The sequence below is a fragment of the Cervus elaphus genome, chromosome 17 (genome assembly GCF_910594005.1).
Source record: "Cervus elaphus chromosome 17, mCerEla1.1, whole genome shotgun sequence".
NCBI lineage: Eukaryota > Metazoa > Chordata > Mammalia > Artiodactyla > Cervidae > Cervus > Cervus elaphus.
In genome coordinates, this window is record NC_057831.1 from 22,928,030 (window position 1) to 22,950,233 (window position 22,204).

Sequence of the window (22,204 nt, forward strand, 5' to 3'; positions counted from 1 at the left end):
TGTTTTCTTTGTTTAATGTTGATCCATGCTGTGTTTCAGTAAGAACAATACCGATTCTGTATCTGTGACTCGTCAGATATCCAGCAGTACAAATTAGCTTCAAGTTACACACACTGAACAAAAGACAGAGTTGCGCGAAGGAGGAGGGGAGGGGCGGGGCCCAGAGGGAGAGGGAGGGAAAAGAAACAAAGAATTGAAATGCATGCAGGCTTTTCCATACCACCTTCAGTGCTAACCTGCTTCAGAGGGAGAGTAAAAGTAGGCAAGAATGAGCACCCATGGATTGTTGAACGTTACCAGGACTATGCTTTTCAGCATTTCAGCAGAGTTTGAAACACTTACAGCAAACCATGACAACAAACTCCCCAAACAACCATTTACCACCTCAAGCTAACATCCAATTAATTTTAAACACTGGTATAAAAGTCAATTTAAACAATTAGAAAAAGGGGAAATGATATCACATTCATCTCTATAGTGTGATTAACCTTTCTCCTAGATGCTTGCATCACGGAAAATTCTAATGACTTTTGAATGAATGTAATTTCCATTCTAATAGTGATCTTGCCACATCTGGCAGGAGACAATACAGTAATGCTGAAAAAGCCTCTATGCAGCCCCGTTAGTGTTCTTAAAGAACCTAAAAGCTGGGACCAGTAAAATCCACAGAGATTCACGCTTGCCTTTAAGAACTTTTGAAAACTGTTAAAAACAACAACAACAACAGGGCAGGAACCTAAATTCTGAGACCAAATGTAAAGGTCAGATTTGGTGGTTCTCAGTGACAATGGGGGAATTTCCAAGAGGGGTGGGATGGAAAGGTCTAGGGTGGTCAGAGATGGTTTCTCTTGTTGACTTTTATGTCTCACTGATTTTAATCTTCCACATCCTGCAGCACTTCCTTATTCTGAAGTCCACAGTGTCAGATTATCACGTAATAACTGCATGATAAGTGTAAAGTCCTTATAGCTTTCTTCACATCAGCATGTCCAGTTCTGCAATTGCATCATCAAAAGCTGCTTTTGCCAACCTACAGGCACAGTCAGGGGAATTAAGAATTGCATAGTAGAATACAGAAAAATTGAGAGCAAGACCTAAGCAAATGGGATGTTTTGGTGGAAGTTCTGTCATTGCAATATCACTAGCAGCTTTATAAGCCACTAGGCTGCTCTCTGCAGCCTCCTTCCTGTCATTTCCTGTGGCAAATTCAGCCAGACACCTGTGGTAGCCCCCTTTCATTTTATAATAGAAAACCTTGGACTTAGCAGTGTTAGCTGCTGGAATGAGGTGTTTGTCCAGTACATCCAGAATGTCACAACAGATTAACTTTAACTCAGTCTCAACCATTTGCTGATATTCCCGAATCATTTTTAGTTTGTCTTCTCCTCCCTTTTTTTCTTCTTTCTTCCTTTTTAAAATTGTGTACACTCTGAAGTTTTCATTTATAAACAATTATTCACTTATCTATCTGTCCAAATATTCAACAACTGTTTGCAGTCACTATTCAACAATCAAGCTGACTACTATGGATAATTTGTTAGGTGCTAGAGAACACTGAAGAATAAATCATATCTCCAATAAACTAAAATCAAAGTATGAGCATAATTCTGTTGCAGCAATGAAGACATAAAAACAAACTCTAGATAGAGAAAGGAAAAGAATCTACAGTGTCGTTCTATAATGTGAGTGGAAATTAAAGGATGGATAGAAGTTTTCCAACCATTGAACTTTAGAATAATGTATGAGCAAGAGAAAATCACTTCAGCAAGGAAACCAGCATGTGAAAAAACCTGAAATTACTATCTGAGCTGGATAATTTCCATTTTTCAATTCAGATCTACTCACTATCTATTCCACTCTTTTTTCTGACCCTGCCTACCAGGCTGATTACTTCTATAGACTGACTATATCAATACCATTCCTTGTTCTCTGGCCTCTTCTTGGCTTTACCTAATGTAGACCCCTGGAGGGCATGGCAGGAAGAAGATAACTTCTGAGATATATGTACCACTCTTGCCTTTCAGTTTTGCTACAAATTGGCTAAGTCTCCAGCTGTACACATATTTCTTACCAAGTACTTCTTCCTAAGGCTTCATCTCTTCACTTCAGATTAGAGGGTCCTGAATTTACATACTAAAACAGTGTCTACTCTGGCCAGAAGCAAAGTGGAAAATAGTAAAATCTGTATTATTTCAGGTAAATAATACTTAATATAAGCAAGCAAACATTTGAAGGCTGCACTGTTTTTATAACCAAAATTTTAAGTGTGTATAAGCATATAAAGATCCAGAAACAGAGCTTATAAAAAGGCTAACGAAAGGAAGAATTACCCCATATACCAAGAACAATTACAAAACGGAAAAGCTTACTTACTGAGAGTAAGCAGTTATGTCAAAGAATTCTATTTTGCAAAAGACATCTTTCTGATAAAAAAGACCCCTTGAATCATATCAGAAAACGAAGTCAATGATAAAGGAAAGTGATCTAGTATTGCAGTGAAAAGGAAAACTAATAAAAGATGGCATTAAATATGAGCTTCTGATGGATATAGGGACTTCCCTAGTGGTCCAATGATTAAGACTTTGCCTTCCAACACAGGGGGTGCAGGTTTAATCCCTGGTCAGGGAGTTAAATTCCCACATGACTTGCAGCCAAAAAAACCCAAAGCATAAAACAGAAGCAATATTGTAACAAATTCAATAAATACTTTAAAAGTCATTCACATCAAAAAAAAAATCTTTTAAAAAAGTGACTTTAAAACTTCCTTAGGTGATATGCTAAGCAGAAGGGTGAAGAATCCAACCATAACTATTTTTTGGGAAACAAGTCATACTAAGGGGTCTCTAATGTATTTGATAATCTGTTTGGTGAGGGGAGAATGGTAGTGAGCTCAAACAAGCACCTAGAAAAGTTGAATGTGATCATATCAAAGATATCTATTTATTTAAAGGAATGATAAAGTACTGACAATCATTTGAGTAAAATTATATCCTGGGTTTGATCATTTCTCCTCAAGGTCCAAAGGGTCTTTATCTGCAGACCCTGAGGATCCATTTTCTTCATGTTACTGTTGAACAAATTATTATTCCTAGAGAGAGTTGCAGAATAGGAAATATTGATGCCACAGTGAATTCCTGACCACCAATTTCTTCAGCAGTACCTGGCAGTTCCACCTATTTCTTTAGCCAACTGGCTCTCCCTTTCTACAATATTTCAACCTTTCTTTATCTTCCTCAGTCATTAATGTAATTCAGTTTCCAGTGGTAATACTCTATCCCAAGCAGCAATCATCTCTCACCCAAACAAAAACAGTAATGAGGTAACTTACTTCCCTGCTCCCATTCTTTCCCTCTTTCAATCCATTCTCCAGGATAAAATCTTATTACTTTCCCTTCCTGATTGAATCACTTCAATTACTTTCCAGAGGACAAAATTCCATGACCTACACTACAACTTCATTTCAAACCACTTTCCACCTTCACTTTCAGCATTTCAATTACTTTAGCCTTCAGTTCCTCAACTGCACATGGTTCTCCCACCCTTACCTATCAAATTGTAACAAACCAGAACAAACTGGGTGACTTAACAGAAATTTCTCACATTTCTCGAAGCTAGAAGTCTGAAATCAAGGCGTTGGCAAGGGTCATGCTCCTCTGAAGCCTATGAGGAAATTCTGCCTGCCCTTCCTGGATTATGGTGGGTTGCTGGTGTCTTTGGCATTCGTTGGCTTTTAGACACATCACTCAATCCTCCATATTCATGTGGCATTCTTTCTGTGTTTCTGTTTCCAGAATTCTCCTTTATACCTTATATTGAATTAGGGTCCATCCTGATGACCTTATTTTAATTTGATTACCTATATAAAACTATTTCCTCACAAGGTCACCTCCTATGATACTGGGTATTAGGACTTGAATGTATCTTTAATTAGGGGGACATAATTCAACCCATAAAATCACTGCAGATGGTGACTGCAGCCATGAAATTAAAAGACGCTTACTCCTTGGAAGGAAAGTTGTGACCAACCTAGATAGCATATTAAAAAGCAGAGACATTACTTTGCCAACAAATGTCCATCTAGTCATGGCTATGGTTTTTCCAGTGGTCATGTATGGATGTGAGAGTTGAGAAAGAAAAGAAAGAAAGCTGAGCACCGAAGAACTGATGAACTGTGGTGTTGGAGAAGACTCTTGAGAGTCCCTTGGACTGCAAAGAGATCCAACCAGTCCATCCTAAAGGAGTTCAGTCCTGGGTGTTCATTGGAAGGACTGATGCTGAAGCTGAAACTCCAATACTTTGGCCACCTGATGCGAAGAGCTGACTCATTTGAAAAGACCCTGATGCTGGGAAAGATTGAGGGCAGGAGGAGAAGGGGACGACAGAGCATGGATGGTTGGATGGCATCACTGACTCGATGGACATGAGTTTGGGTAAACTCTGGGAGTTGGTGATGGATAGGGAGGCCTGGCGTGCTGCGGTATATGGGGTTGCAGAGTTGGACACGACTGAGCAACTGAGCTGAACTTAAAAACCCACCATGTGCACAGGAATTTTCCATGTGTTGCTTGTTTCCCCAGAAATCTTTTTTAACCCTCACCCTTCTGCTACCTTGCATAGTCACCTTTTCAGGTTTCAACCCAGAACTCTTTTCTTAGGGCGAACTGATTGATCATCTAAATGTTTTCTCCAGTAAATGCACTAAAACAGCCACAAGCATTGCCTTTGTAACACTTATTATATTTGTAATTTTAAACTTAATGGTGAGATTATTTGATTAGTATCTACCTACTTCACTCGACTGTGAGTTCTGCAAAGGTCATTTTTTCTCACTGTTGTATTACTACAGTGTCTGGAATGTTACAGCAGGCATCCAATAAATATTTGGTTGAATGGATGAATAATAGATCAAGTTAAAAATGACAAAAATGTCAGCTTGAAGTTTCAAAATTTCTACTTTCACTGAAGTGTTGGTGAGAACATAAGTTGATTGCTTCCATACAGTTTAAGTGAAACAGTATTCTACCTGTAGGAAATAATTTCTCTAACACTAAACTAATAGACAAAAGAAAAAGATGAGAACTTTGCAGTTTGTTTTGAACTGTCCTTGCTGAAGTGGCTGGACAGGACTTTAAACATACTCATGTCACTCAACTTCCCGTTTTAGTCTCAAAATAGCAACTGTCTAAACATTCAAATCGGATTCATACATTTCCAGGACAAGCAAAAAAGCAAAGATTATGATAGGATTGAGGAATATTCGGTTCAGTACAACATTTATTGATAAGTTCTGTGTCTGACTCTGTAAACACCATGAAGCAACACTTCAATATAATGAGAAAAATGGCATGGTGAGCTACGGTCCATGGCAAGGGGAACAGAAATAACCAACCAAAATTATTGCCTTTATATATCTGACTTCTGTCTTTAATGTTACACATAAATGTATGAATTTATAGACAAAATGTGACTTTTGATTCTTTGGAAGACATCTACCTTATATATTTCTCTTTCTTTTCCATAATTCCTTAAATGAATAGTTATATTCAAAGCCATAATCTGCACCTATATAGACTTCAAGGATTGGCAGAGCTGGCTTAGAATTCCAATTCTTACCATCTGGGACATTTTGAAACAATGTACTTAAACTTTAAGCCTCAGATTTTCTTTTCTGTAAAATAGAGATAGTATTATTTGATTTATTGAACTTTTCTGGATGTTAAATATATATATGTATATACATTTATACATATATATACAATGTGTGTGTGTATGTATGTGTAATAAGCTGCCTGGTTATGCTTAGCAATCAATATACATTGCTAGAATTAATTTTTACCAACATAAGCATGAGAGGTGAATTTTAAACAGTTTTCAGATTCAAACGTATGCATTTTATTTTCTTTCTTTAGGCAGTGTATTTGCCTAAACCAAGGTACTCTTTTATGGTTACTTTTGTCATATCTAACATTCACTTTTGCCTATTAGCTGTCATTGGAGAAGGAAATGGCAACCCACTCCAGTATTCTTGCCTGGAGAATCCCATGGAGAGAGGAGCCTGGCAAGCTACAGTCCATAGGGTCACAAAGAGTCAGACACATTAGCTGTCATATATAATAAATTAAGAATATTTCCTTTAAGTAAATTACAACTAAAGCTAATATTATAACTAAATAAATAATATTATAACTAAAGCTAAATTACAACTAAAGCTAATATATAAGTACTAATATATCTACTGAAGATCTAGTTCTACCTAATAGTTGCAAAAGCAAAGAGCAATAAGCAAATTAATGAATTACTCTTATTTTGAAATACTTATTCATAAGATTAAATGTTTTTGGTTTAAGTAATACTCATTCCTTGGTAAAACTGTTACCTTTGAGAAACACAAAACGACCAATAGTAAAAGTAGTATGATTAAATAATATGCTTTATTGAGAGGAATGCCAAGATACAATTAATTTAACATACATTATTTTCTACTCTGATTATTGGCCATATGTTGGCAATGAGCCATATTATCCAATTTAAAACTAGAATTTGATTCTCCCAGACACAGTCTTACTATTTTACCAAGTGAATAAAGCTTGACTTTTGTTACCATATTCAAAGAGTTTCTAATTTCCCAAAAAGTTGCACTCTAAAAATAATATGTGCTTATGTTTCTTAGAGCCTTAAATATATTTTCCTATAACAATAATGTTATATATAGTTACATAGACACTATGAAGATTTAAATCATGTAGTATGAACTCAGTTTTGGAGGCAACAGCATAGCCTCAGTCAAACTTGATTTATTCATCCTTATCTTTTTTTTCTTTTTTATTTCTTTTAATTGGAGTATTCATCCTTATCTAAATCCTGACCTTTGTCTCTGGATGCTTTTCAATGGATATGTTGACAATATCTTTCCTAGTGATTCCTCATCTTTGTCAATCATGTAGACATTATCCATATTAGTTCTCTAGAATTTTCTTTTTATAAAGTTAAACATACACAAGAAAAATGGAGGTCTTGGGATATAGAACTCATATTTTTAAGCACTTAATGAACACCTTTCCAATTCCGTTCAGCAGAGTTCTGATAATATGCTAGGCACAGCACCAAATAATTGATACCTTTCACTTATATTATTTCTGTTGATCTAGACTTCACCACTAAAACAGGGTGTTCTTATTTCTATTTTAAAAATAATAAAGTTGACGTTCAAAACGTTAAATAAGTGACAGATAGGATTTGAAACTTGATCTGCCTGATTATAAGACTATGCCATAATTACTCTATGCTATCTCTATGCAAGCGAAATTTTTATCAATTCGTTTACCAGAAAAGAAGTAACCATGGCCCTTGAAACTCCTCTGAAACTCACTTTAAACTCAGGTAACAAGAGACCCAACAAAATGGTTTTGTTTGTTTTTATACAGGTATATGGCCATTATTGACCCCCTGAAGCCCAGACTGTCTGCCACCGCAACCAAGATCGTCATTGGAGGCATTTGGATTCTAGCATTTCTACTTGCATTCCCTCAGTGTCTTTATTCCAAAACCAAAGTCATGCCAGGCCGTACTCTTTGCTACGTGCAGTGGCCAGAAGGCCCCAAACAACACTTCATGTAAGTTAATTATCTATTATAGTCTTCAACTAAATGCGTTGAATGCTGAAGGAACTATAGGTTGGGAGCAACAGGTAAGCAGATAAGACATAGACATTTCCCTCAAGGGCTCAAACATTACTTGGGAAAAAAGACACATAAAATACTATACTATTTGTATATAGTACAGTATGATATGATCAATCAGTTTGTATAAAGTTACAATGATTTCTATTTGGAAAAACGTGATGAGCTCTATATGGGGTAGCTCTGGAGAGTTTCCCAAGAAGATGATAAGATAACGGGAGATGGAAGCACAAAGGAAAACCAGGTTGTTATGGATTAAGGAATGAGTGAGAGGGGGGGAACTGAAACCCAAAGGTGTGGGTTGCTCTTGTAAGAAGCCTGGCTGAAAGGAAAGGCAGTCTTGGCATGTTCCTGGTTGTGTTCCTTTGTTTTAGCATCAAAAACTTAAAACACTTAGGTCAGAAGGGAAACAGGAATGCTATATGTTAGAATTTAGTATTTCATATTTTGGACACACCTTAAAAAAAGCAAATTAGCAAAACAATTGTCCAATTGTTTGCACTTTGTTTTTTATTCTGACCATTTAAATTTTATTTCAAATGAAATTCTTATTTAGTGATCTATTTTTTCCTTTAAAAACTAAAAAATTATGCAAATACAATGATCATCTTTTAAAGTAGATATTTTATCAAACTCTGCTCTACTCAGAGTCCAGATTTTTTAAAGAAAAAGATTGAGGAGTATTTATTAAAGGAAAAGCAGGCAGCTGTTATTAAACTGAGGACTGCATTCTTTCCATTATGTAATACTAATATATCTTATTTGTATGATAGCCAAACAAAATTATTCATAATAATAAAATTAAATTATTTGTTGACTGAATCAATTCACCACTGACTTTAACACTTAATAAGCTATCAGGAAGACAGCTTTACCAAATAAACACAGATATTGAGATTAGTATACCAAAATCTTTAATTACTTTAAAGCCCTCCTAAGACAGTGGAAGTCACTCAAAAGTTTGTACAAATTCTAATCTGGCTATTATATTATTGGCTGCCATCTCAGTCTGCCGTAGTAATACTTTTATAATTTTTATGGAAAGCTATGAAATCCCAAAATTTAGTTTGATAATTTATAGTATTATGGCTTTGACGTGACTAATACCTCCATATGTTATTTACCAAATTTAATGATGCAATCAAATGTGCCATGACTTTGAAAAAACTCTAATATGACTCAGAACATCTAGTTACATTTTTTTCCTTTGGATGAAAAATGATTTATTTCAAATATGACTGATGTTGCAAAACCTATGTAATAGCTTTACACAGAAGAAAATGTATCGGTAGATCAGTTTACTCTATGCCATCTCTTTTCCTCTGATTATCTGTTTAATTAGGTTAGCTTAATGATTACCAAGCAAAGCAAAATACTCACCCTGAAGCCTCTAGGCAAGGGGAAATTTGCAGTTTAAATGAGCTCTGTATGAATGCTTTGCTTTTCATACGTGAAGTAAAAATTGACAAAGTTAAACTGGTAGTATGTGGATGATTGTAGATGACAATAGCTGGGACTTCCCTGCTGGCTCAGTGGTAAAGAATCCACCTGCAGTGTGGGAGATGCAGAAGCCGTGAGTTCAATCCCTGGGTCGGGAAGATCCCTGGAGGAGGGCATGGCAACCCACTCCAGTGTTCTTGCCTGGAGAATCCCATGGACAGAGGAGCCTGGCGGGCTGCAGTCCACGGGGTCGCAAAGAGTCAGACATGACTGAAGCACAGCACACAGTACAGGTGCCAATAGCTAGGTATTTTGGTGAAACTGCGAAATGAGGACTTAAAAGAAAATGTGGGGTAATCATTGGCGTTTTCAATTATGACTTAAAGTGGAATGAATTCAAAGTCTTATTATTTTACTCCAATATGCTCTTCAGCATGTATTTTTCTTATTTCTTGCAGTTACCATATTATTGTTATTATACTGGTGTACTGTTTCCCATTGCTTGTCATGGGTATCACATACACCATCGTTGGAATCACCCTCTGGGGAGGAGAGATCCCAGGGGACACCTGTGACAAGTATCATGAGCAGCTAAAGGCTAAAAGAAAGGTACTGTTCCATATAACTTTCCCAGCATTTGCGTAAATTGTGGTGCATCAGAGAAGGAAAAAAAATCTAGTTATGGATAAATAGATAATTTTATGCTTTACTCCTACTTTTATTTTCCCCCCTTCTTTTTTTTAAATTTTGTTTTCTTTTTATCTTCTATAAGCCACTAGTCATGTACAATAGCAGTTTATGATAAGAGTAGGCATTTCCTTACAGAAAGACTATTACCTTTTGCACAATATTCTTAATTATACCACAAGAAACTTCTGAAATTTCACTGTAGGAATCACAGTTGGTTGTATTTCTGCAGCTCTAGTTGTCTTAGTCTTTTATTAAACAAAATGCCTCTGATGTACTATATAATCTTTCAGAAGTTTTATTTATCCCAGGAAAGGCATCTCTCCTAGTATATGCTATAATTCTGTAATATCCATTTATGTATCCCATTCTTCCTTCCTTTCCCACACCTCCCCACATTCCACCGCTATCTTTATTCTGGTTTCTACACAGCCATCTGATTAACAGATGAAGTTACATTAATACTGTTGTACAACTTACTGGGTGACATGATAAAAATTATTTCTGAACAATTCACATTAAGCAAGAAAACCTATAAAAATTATCATAGTGACATTTTAGTAGGATTATTTTTTCATTGTTTCCTTTTCTGACTACTATTATGTGACTCAGTGAGTGAGATTTTTTAATAATAAATTTGCATAGTAAAAGGAATCTTAGAATCATCCATTCCATCTTCCTCTCTCCAAGTGGTAAGTACCTAGTACAAATCACAGAGGTTTTTCCAAGGATAAGTGAGACACACTGAGTATGTCAATTATTATTATTCCATTTATGATTCATTTATTTATGTAGAACTATTATTTACTGACACTCATTTAACAACAATCAATCAGGTTTTAAAAACCTAGTATAGAAAATAGATTCTATTTTAACATTAATAGATTTTTTCTCTGTTGACAAACAGACAAGACTTTATGTTTGGTTAACATTTTATCATTAGGTTGAGTACTTGAAAGCAAATATTTTTTTCACATCAATTTAGTTATTTCAGCTATAATATATGTAATTTCATTTTATTTCTCTTTGGGGAAAAAAAAAACCTTAAAAATGAAGTACATGATCCCACTGCTGGGCATATATACAGAGAAAACTACAATTCAAAAAGAAACCTGCACCCTAGTGTTCCCTGCAACACTGTTTACAGTAGCCAAGACACAGAGACAACTTAATTTTCCACATACAGACAAATGGATAAAGAGGATGGGGTACATATATAATGGAATACTACTGTCATAAAGAGAAAGTAATAATGCCATTTGCAGTAATATGGATGGACCTAGAAATGATCATACTAAGTGAAGTAAGTCAGAGAGAGAAAGACAAATACCATATGACACCATTTGTAGGTAGACTCTAAAATATGACACAAATGAACTTATCTCAGGAGGGCATGGCAACCCTCCCCAGTATTCCTGCCTGGAGAATCTTATGGACAGAGGAGCCTGGTGGGCTACAGTCCACAGGGTTGCAAAGAGTGGGACACAACTGAAGTGACCTAGAATGCTCGCAACCACACACAAAACAGAAACGGACTCACAGGCATAGAGAACAGATTGTGGTTCCCAAGGAAAAGTGGGGGAGGGAGAGAGGATTGCCTGGAGGTTTGGGGTTAGTAGATGCAAACTTTTCCATTTAGAATGGATAAACAACAAGGTCCTACTGTATAGCTCAGGGAACTGTATTCAATAGCCTGTGATAAAACCTAATGGAAAAGAATGTCTATATGTATAATTGAATCACTTTGTTGTACAATAGAAATTAACACAACTTGTAAATCAACTATACTTCAATAAAATTTAAAAATAAAGTGCACAAACAACCAAACTATGTCTTTACCACATTTAAAAAAAAAAAAAAAGAATCGTAGAACTAGCAGAACCTCAGTAACAATCATCTTAAGTGAACAGTTTCTCCTTCTCCTTTATTTTGATCCTCACTTTCTAACATCTTGATCATGCTGCAAGATGCTCTTTGCAGGGGGCATATTTTCTAACAGCTATGTTTTAGGCATAATCACATTAAATAACTGATGTGATCGTCTACATTGTTGTTGTTATTCAGTTGCAAAGTCATGTCTGACTCTTTTCGACCCCAGGGACTGTAGCCCACCAGGCTCCTCTGTCCATGGGGTTTCCCAGGCAAGAATACTGGGGTGGGCTGCCATTTCCTTCTCCAAGGGATCTTCCCGACCCAGGGATCGAACCCATGGCTCCTGCATCTACTGCATTGGCAGGAGAATACTTTACCACTGAGCCACCAGGGAAGCCCAATATTCTACATACTATATTTCAGAATCACTTGTCTTTGTACTCCCTGCTTACTTTCTTGTCTTTTATTTATTTCCTACTAGTTTAAGCATTTTTAAAACACTTTTCCCCTGTTCAATTCTACACAACTTAAAATAAGTTCAGTAATGACAGATTATAGTTCCTTTTCCTTAGTATTGACGTAATATTTTTCTAGGAAGACATAAAAATTTAATCTGAGTGTTCCTTCTTATTTTTGAGTTGAATCCCAGAGGGAACAAAAGAAAGAGGGAATATTTTTGCATTTGCCCCTCTATAGCAGATGAGAATATGGCATACACATTTCATTTTTACTGCATTACTCTGCAATTTCAAAGTATAAATATCAATTCAAACTGAGAGATTGACTCTTCTAGAATACTTCAGAAATTAAGATATATAAAAGTTCTAATCCATATTTCTATTTCTCAGGTTGTGATCTTGGCTGAAATAGTATAAAATGACATCTATGACATGGGCTTCACATAATAAATCACCTTGTCCTTAGGTTTATTTCACAGTCACTTACTGATATGACCATTGGTATTGTGAAAGTAACCCTCATTTTGCCCAAAAATTTAAAATTTCAAAATAAAAATAGCTCTTCTCTTAATTTTTTTAATTTAAATTTAAATACTGTCTAGTATAGTTTGGAATACAGTTATTTCTAGTAATTATGCTGTTTTATCAGTATGACTGTTTAGGTGAAAGATGTGAATTTTACCCTGGATGGGCCATTTAATCATATGTTGTCTCCTAGCGATTACATCTTTGATATTACAGGTTGGACTTGAAAAATAAGAGAGTATTGGTTACAAGAGAGCAAATTCATCATGACTGCTGGGAAAAAACAACTACATAAACAACTCTTGAGTCAATGTACTATTAATAAAAGAACAGCAGTTACTGATTGAGCTCCCCCAGACACGTGAATAAGAATAAAGAAAAGTTTAAGAAATTTTAGTCAAAACACTGAAAAGATCTTTGCAACTACTAAGAAACATTGCTTCCATTTCTCTTTTTCTTAAGGTCTTCAGGCACTGTATTCAGTTTTGAGTCCTGTAGATTAAATGCTATGAAGAACAGCCAGTGGAAATAAATTCCATGTCTAAGCTATATAGAACCTAACACGTCTAAAAGTTAAACTAACATGAAGTTGTCAGAAAATTGAGGATTAACCACCCCCACTCAACCTTTACATTTGTCCTGCCTAACAATATGCATACTTTGAAAATAATACCAGTGGCACTTCAAAAATTTCCTGGCACATAGAACTGTTCTCAGTAAATGGTACCTGTTACTTAAGGCACTTTGTATATATATGCACTTTATTATATAGGCACTTAACTTTGAATATATAAAGCACTTTATTACGAAGATCGAAAGCATCATGTGGTAGAAAAGTGAAGAGGTATAAAATTGTTCATTTATCTATTTAAACATAATACTGACCTACATTTTACCATAAGTCAGTTTGTAAATAACTTTCACATGAATATTATTTAATTCCCACATTATCTATGTGAATTTTTCTTGTTTTACAGAAAAATGAAATTGAGCCCCAAATTCACAAAATTTGTAAGTGGCAAAACTTGGACTTGAATCCTAAACAAAATCTTTAGAGTTGAGTTCTTTTAGAGAGCTCTCTCAAAGGAATAGGTTTCAGAATGATACTTTATGTCCGAGTATTACTTATATTATATGAAGCACATTCTCATACGTAGACTGTACTAATCATCACAGTAGTCCCAAGAGGTAGGCCTAAGTAAGTAAGTAAGTAAGTTCAGTCACTCAGTCATGTCCGACTCTTTGTGACCCCATGGACTGCAGCACACCAGGCTTCCCTGTCCATCACCAAATCCTGAGGCTTGCTCAAACTCATTAAGTCCATTAAGTTGGTGATGCCATCCAACCATCTCATCCTCTGTCACCCCCTTCTCTTCCCGCCTTCAATCTTTCCCAGCATCAGGGCCTTTACCAGTGAGTCAGTTCTTCGCATCAGGTGGCCAAAGTATTGGAGCTTCAGCTTCAGTATCAGTCCTTCCAATGAATATTAAGGACTGATTTCCTTTAGGATTGACTGGTTGGATCTCCTTAAAGTCCAAGGGACTCCCAAGAGTCTTCTCCAGCACCACAGTTCAAAAGCATCACTTCTTCGGCACTCAGCTTTCTTTATGGTCCAACTCTCACATCCATTCATGACTGCTGGAAAACCCATAGCCTTGACTAGACGGACCTATGTCGGCAAAGTATGTCTCTGCTTTTTAATATGCTGTCTAGGTTGGTCATAGCTTTTCTTCCAAGGAGCAAGCATCTTTTAATTTCATGGCTGCAGTCACCATCTGCAGTGATTTTGGAGCCCAAGAAAATAAAGTCTGTCACTGTTTCCATTGTTTCATCATCTATTTTCCATGAAGTGATGGGACCAAATGCCATGATCTTCATTTTTTGAATGTTGAGTTTTAAGCCAGCTTTTTCACTCTCCTCTTTCACTTTTATCAAGAGGCTCTTTAGTTCCTCTTCACTTTCTGCCATAAGGGTAGTGTCATCTGCATGAGGTTATTGATATTTCTCCTAGCAATCTTGATTCCAGCCTGTGCTTCATCCAGCCTGGCATTTAGCATGATGTACTCTGCATATAAGTTAAATAAGCAGGGTGACAATATATTGCCCTGACATACTCCTTTCCCAATTTGGAATCAGTCTGTTGTTCCATGTCCAGTTCTAACCATTGCTTCCTGACCTGCATACAGATTTCTCAGGTGGCAGGGAAGGTGGTCTGATATTCCCATATCTTGAAGAATTTTCCACAGTTTGTTGTGATCCACACAGTCAAAGGCTTTGGCATAGTCAATAAAGCAGAAGTAGATGTTTTTCTGGAACTCTCTTGCTTTTTCTATGATCCAACAGATCAATAGGAGGTAGGCATAGTGGAAATTATTTTCCTCCATTTTTAATAAATCAGGAAATTGAAGGAAGGGGAAGGTGAATGGTACCCAAATTCATACAGCTGGTAAGAGTATACGTAAGCCCTTTCAATCCCGTGGAATGCATTCTTTCCGTTACACTGAACAGCAAAGAGCTGGCAGCTACCTTGAGCCAGTCTCCTGTCCATTTTCTCATTCACAGTATATGAAAGTATTGTTCCTTTTCTTGAAAGTTTTTGATGAGGGCTAATCAAGATAATGCATGTATTAATGTGTCTGGTACTTAATGTCATAAACATGCAATTCCAATCTGCATGTAGTTTCATCTATTTATGAGACAAAAATAAACCTAATTATTATCACTAATATAAAGTACAATGCTTGTGATAGCTCTATATAAGCAACAAGCATTTACTGTGCTTGTTATGTGCCAGACACTTGATTTAGGTGCTTTAAATAGTTTAGCCAATTGAATTCTGACAACCACATAAGGGAGGCATTATTGTTATTTTCAGTTGACAGATGAAGAAACAGTCATTAGCTGGGTTAAGTAACTACCTAGTCTATTGAATGACAGAGACAGGATATAAACCCAGAAAGTCTAAGTCTAGAGAACGTGATCATAATTTCTATATTTTAATGATCATTTCTGTACTTTGCTGGGGGTGGTGATAAATAAGATACAGTAATTATTTTCTTATCTTTCTGCTTGTTTAACTACCAGAAGTACAATTGAATATATTACTGTATTATTTATTGATACATTCTGAGTCTAAAAGCTCTTGTAGGTTAAACTGACCAAAATACATAATGTTGTTTTTAAGAAAAAATTATCTTCCAGTACCACCAGTCAACTTAACACTTATTTCTAGTACCAGCAATCAACTTAAAAATCACATCTTAAAAAACAGTTTATCTGTACACTGGAACTGCATACAATTACCAAAGTGAGGAGGCATCTATTTTACCTGCACAGATATACACTAAAATCTGGTTTTGATCGTTAAAAATTATAAATCAGCTCAACTTAGTACTTTTTTCATTTTTAGTTCAAATGAGTTTTTTAAACACATTAAAGCTCCTCTAACATACACTGAATAAAAACAATACACAACCTCCCTTAACAAATTCTCCTCAGTTAATATAACACCCTAACACATAATGATATTAATGGTTTTGTTGCAACTAAAAACATTCCACAATAATTAAATCACCACTGCCAAATATCAATTGACAGTTATAAATGTAATTGTTTCTCATATCTGGAGAAAATTCTGATTTCTAAAGCCAAATGAGCACAATGTCTTGTGTGTGCCTGAGAGAGAGAGAGAGACATAATAGGAAAGAGAGTGATAGATATGATACAAAACAAAAGAGATACAAGAGATACTATTGTGGAAGAACTGGGACTCTGGACAGTTGAGACATGAGACATGAGACAGTTGAGACAGTTCCAGACATGGTATTTTATTTCAGACTTACTTTGTTTGAGTCATCACTTTTTTCTGGGCTTATTGTCATATTTGTAAAATGAGAAGATTGAAGCAGATCACTTCCAAGTTCTCTTCCAGCTATATATATCCATGATTGAGATCATCAAATATTTATTTAACATCTAATGAGGACCAGGCATTGTGCACGGTGATTTTATTTAAACTTTGTAAAATCCTATAAAAGAGGATATATTTCAGGTCATAAATATTAGTGAGAAAAGTTTATAGAAAATTTTCTAATGGGTTCTGTGTAGTTGATTTTAATTGGAGGCAAGATTTTCCTTCACACCTTTGACTCAACGTAAGTAACCAGTCACTCATATTATACTGTTGTTTGAAAGGATACTGTGCAGAGATTGGGATGGGAAGACCAACCCTTAAAGTTGGTCAGTTCAGCATTAGGCATCCCCCACTCAAAAATAAAATTTGCTCTTCTTTTACTTTGTAGGACTTTGGTTCCTAAACTTTTTCTCTCCAGTCTCAGCCACCCCTCCACATCCTTCTTCTCCTACCTCTAGCCCTATCTAGTTTGAGGAAAGAAAAAAATATATGCTTTGACCTACACTTAGGTAGGTGTTTCACAGGCACAGTAGTGGGACAGAAACAGGAAAGAAAATCACAGGAATTATTAATACATAGAGCATCAATTTATAGTGTAATGTCATCTTGTTTACATATAGTAGTTCTCTATCCATTATTTTATAAATATGTATATATGAATGCATGTAAAACACACATAATAAATATATGCACCCTAGATGGCAAGGCAAGAGAGCAATCATGGAGTCCAAAACTAGCTCAGAATCTGTGAGGAAAAATTTTTCCAATTTGTTTTTCCTTTTTTTTCCAATTATATTTTTATAGAATGCAATCTATACACATTTTTTTAATTTTACCTCATAATAATACTCTGGAATAGATGGAAAATGCTTTATTTTAAAGACAGATAAGCAGAAATGTTGAAGCTAGAGAACATAATGGCAAAATAGAAGGGATCAGTCTGGAAAACCCTGAATATTCATTGGAAGGACTGATGCTGAAGCTGAATCTCCAATACTTTGGCCACCTGATGTGAAGAGCCCACTCATTGGAAGACCCTGATGCTGGGAAAGACTGAAAGCAAAAGGGGAAGGAGGTGGCAGAGGATGACATGGTTGGATAGCATCACCAGCTCAGTGGACATGAATCTGAGCAAACTCTGGGAAATAATGGACGGGGAAGCCTGGCGTGCTGCAGTCCATGGGGTGTCAGAGTAGGACACAACTTAGCAACTGAACAACTAAGTGAAAAAACTTTTAAAATAATCATCAGTTTGATCAGAAGACTGAGGGAGAGGAAATTGACAAATTCTATTTAAAATTAGGACATTATTGACAAGAATTATGAAGGCTGTGAGAATATATAGCTGTTTTGGATGAAGAAGATAAATTTACTTGAGGGGAATCTAGCAAGGTGGAAAGAGGCAGATTCCTGACCACTAGCACCACCTGGGAAGCCCGGTTGTTAGATTTTGTACTTAAGGCTAAAATGCTCTTCCACCTTTCTAATGGCGCCTCTTATACGGAAATAGATTGGTCTTTGTCCTTTAATGTATGGTTTTCTTTGTTCATGTCCTTTCATCCAGCTTTTAGTGCAGGTTTTCAGTTGACAAGATTCTTGACTTAGGTCACATATCTTACACTGATCACCAATCTCTCACTGCCCACTGCTGCAGTCTGTACATTGCCCAGATGTAGGATGGCTGCCAGGACCTTAAAAAGTCCATCTGAAAATCTTCCTTGAAACCCAGCAGTGTGAAGGTCTTCTGAGTCTCTTCTTGACAAAATGCATTTCAATGTTTTCACTTCTAATCTGATAAAGGTAAATCTCTTCGAACATGCTGTCTTTTCCCTGCTCCTAAAACTAATGCCCATTGCTAACTGTTAATTATATTCTCCTATTTTACCTTGCTTGAGTAGTTCTTAAAGTAAGTTTAAATAGTCTTAACTAGATTATGTGTGAATGATTGAAATTTCACTATGTCAACAATAATATATCATGTAATAACCATCGACACTTCTTCAGTTTATAATTAAACCTCATTTTCAAGTAAGTTCAAGTACTGTTACAGTATACAAAAAATAGAGGAGGAAAGAACAAGGTACTTTAAAATTAGGTTAAATTAAAATGATGCTTGGTAATACCCCTAAGAAATGTGGGACATTTTATCACAGGTAAATTCTCAGATCTGTTGTAGACTACTGAACAAGAGATGTGCTGTACTCACCACTGTCTCCTCGGTGCCTAGCATAATGCTTTCTGGATGGATGGATGGATGGAGAATTAATAAATGATTGAAAGAATGAAGTTTTGTGAGTCAGCTACTTTCTCATTTTATACACGAGAAAATGGAGGCATGTGATGTGATTTGCTAAAAGGTCAAAAATTATTAGGAGGAGAACTAACTCTCCTGAGTTCCAGCCTGATGCTCTACCCCTAGACCCAGCACACAGAGGAAAGATTTTGCTCTGAATCTTCAGGACAAAATGCATGCCTTCAGGATTATATTAATATCCTCAGAACTAAAAATGAGGTTTACTCATCTACTGCTGAATAAATTAAACTGTTCTTGAAAGTTTACTATATTTCATTAAATAAAAACATTTCTTAGGCCTGCCACAAGTAAAACAATATATAGGATCTCTCCCATTGTATACGATTTTTGATATAGTATTCCAGTAAACTGAAAATTTAAGTTAGTAAAAAGAATTTATACCATGCATATACTTCTCATTGTAAAATTCCAAATTCCCTTATCATCAAACTACATTGGGAAAAAAAAATTGCCTCTTTCTTTCTTAGAGGGAAAAAACACTTCAATGTTCTGTAAGACTAACTTTATCAACATCAAATATAAATTGCCTACTCAAGAAAATAATTGAGAGGTTCAGTTAATAGAATGATGGATCTCAGGGGTTATACTCGTGGGCTTAAGTGGTGAGTAACTCCAAAACAGTTTTAGTAGCCTAGCAAATATTTCCACGAGCCTCCCATTCCACTCCAGCCCCTCAGCTGGTAACATCAGGTATAATTAATTTTCGTGAAAACAAACTCCTTTCTAAAATGTAAGGAATACATGAGTACATTTCTTTCTTAGTGTCCCCCTGGTTGACAGCGAGGACACAGGGGTAGATAGAGTCAAGTGTTTCTGGGCACCGAGGAGGACTTCTCTGCTATGAAGGTTCAAGATCCTTGGCCTGTGGAAGTGCTCTTTAACGAGAGACCAGTGATTCACTCCTCTCCACTTCATTCTAACAGCATATTCTTAAGCAGAAAGAAAACTGACGAAACTGCTTTCCTGTGTGTTGACTTGAATGTTTTACTCCTTTATCTCATTCCCAGTGGGCAGTTTACTTTTGAGAGTGCTTCTATTTCCCCTTTCTCCTCTACCCCTCTTTCTTCATTCCTGCCTTAGAAGACAGTTCTTTTTGAAATTATTTTGCCTTTCCATCTTTACTTATTTTTTGCATCAGGGGACAGTGCAGTCTTTAGAAAAGCCTAGAATCACACCTGTCTGCCTCCACGTAGTGCTCTATAAGTGATTCTTACCCTGATTTTGTATGAGAGCTAGTTCCCAATAACCTATTTTCATTTACCCTTATTTATACGACCCAAATTTTAACTAACTTCATGTCTATCACTTTTTTTTTTCATTTTCATGTAACCTGAATGAGAAATGTAAATTTTACTGAGGATTTTGTATGTTAGTCCAAAGAATTTGCCTCTCAGAACACAAAACTCCTCTGGCATTTCTTCTCTAGTCAGCTCCTGGGCGACTGTATTAATATGTATATGTGTCTCTTTCCCCCTTCTTCTCCTTCCCACTTTCCTTCTCCCTCTTTATGCCTCCTTCTTGTAGTCTCCCCTTGATCTATTTTTATTTCTCTGCCTCAGAAAGACCATTCACCCATAATTTTTCCAAACAAATCCAGCACAGTTCCTACAATTCAAACTGTAGCACGGATCCTATGATTCAAAGGATTCCAAATTTACAATCCCCATCTACATCCACTGCCCTTCTCAGCAAACGAAATAATGTCCATAGACCCACTTTCACTCTCCTTCAAGTCAGGAGAGGACTTTAAATAGAAAACTAATGCTGCCGTCACTGTCGTTGTTACTGTGAACCCTTTATGGATGTAATTCTAATTACTTGCTCCAAGTCTTTCCATAGGTTTTTCTTCTACTGTTTTGATTTTCATTTCACTTATGAAAAGATTTCATAGAGACATTCTTCTACTACTGTGCTTAAGCAGTAGATCCCAAAAGGACTATGATTCTCTGTACTTCTATATGCTTCATTCAGTGTGTTTTCAAACTTACAGGTTTTCAGATTTGTACTTCCCCCAAACTTTTCTTTAATCTGTTTCTACTTGGAAATATTTAGAACCGGTGAAATAATGTATTATGGATACTTCTTAACTTTGGATTCTCAAGTATTACCCTCATTATTTCATCATCCTCCAACTTGATCTGGAATATAAATCATACAAATTATATAAGTCTCTGAAATAGGGATTTCTAAAGCCTTTTTGCCATAGCCATCCAAACCCAGATGAAAACAAGGATTTTCACTGATACCTTAAAGGAATATGTTTCACATACTAAATTTGTAAAGGAAAACAGCATCTAAAAGAACTGAAAACAATGGACAGAATAGTAGTTGCATATCAAAGGGAAGAGGAACCCCAGTATTCATTAGAATAAACATCCTTCAAATGCCACCCATGCTGATTAAAAAGCAGAAAATCAAGTGATAATAATTCCCTACAGACACAGTGCATCATTTGGAAATTGAAAACTAATGATCGGTGACCATAAGTTTGTATGCCACAGTTAATCCAGCTTGAACAAAGGAGAGTATTTTATTTTGGACAAGGCTTTATGGAGAACTAGAAGATCCTTTACTTGATTGAGAATACAAACCAGATCTCCATCATTACAATACTTGGAACATTACAGTCTATCTTCTAGACATAAGATTTCATGAGGCATCTCCTGGAACATCTCATTACCAGACCACATATTTTCACTAGGAAGTATTGAGTACAATGAGCACAAACTCCGGTGCTTTGAGTTAATAAATATATAAAAGAGAACTTACATTTGCTTAAGGATCACCTATAATACAATGAATGAGAAACCCTATACCTTACAATTCCATTTCTTTTGCTTTATTATCTGTTCCCTATATCTGAGAATTTAGGCAGCTTTGAGCAAATGAGTCAAAGGGAAAGGTGTTTACCTATACCTTCTTCAAGTCTCATAGCCTGAGATGAGAAGCATAGTTTAGAAGAGTTCTGCTACATGATTTCATTTCTGAGTACATATAAGGTATAGCAATGGCTGCTCTATTATGTTATGTGACAGTAAAGCAAAAAAAATTGTCATACACAAAAGGAACTATTTTCCACACATGAATTTGTTAATGGCATTTTAAAGTTTTAGAGGAAACTCACAGAGTCTGTGTCTTTGGGTGATTTAACAGCATTATCAGATTCTCACTTCTCTGAAATGGATTGCTTCACACACAATCATTTTTTTCATCCAAACTAAAGTACCAGGTTATATTAGTTAAGTGAGAAAAAGCTTATATTAATAGCTTTATTTATATTAGCTTTAAGTATTAGGAAAGAGAATTAATCTATTCA

The 22,204-nt window shown here is 35.9% G+C and overlaps 1 protein-coding gene and 1 pseudogene across 1 annotated transcript in view; one reads left to right on the top strand and one right to left on the bottom strand.

Moving 5' to 3' along the window:
• Positions 1-22,204, top strand: part of TACR3 (tachykinin receptor 3) — a 75,793-nt gene that overhangs the window by 24,994 nt on the left and 28,595 nt on the right. The window contains exons 2-3 of the mRNA XM_043871233.1: positions 7,425-7,613; positions 9,578-9,728. Coding sequence (XP_043727168.1) covers positions 7,425-7,613; positions 9,578-9,728 — 340 coding nt within the window. The remainder of the gene's footprint in view (positions 1-7,424; positions 7,614-9,577; positions 9,729-22,204) is intronic.
• Positions 552-3,342, bottom strand: LOC122673208 (annotated as a pseudogene).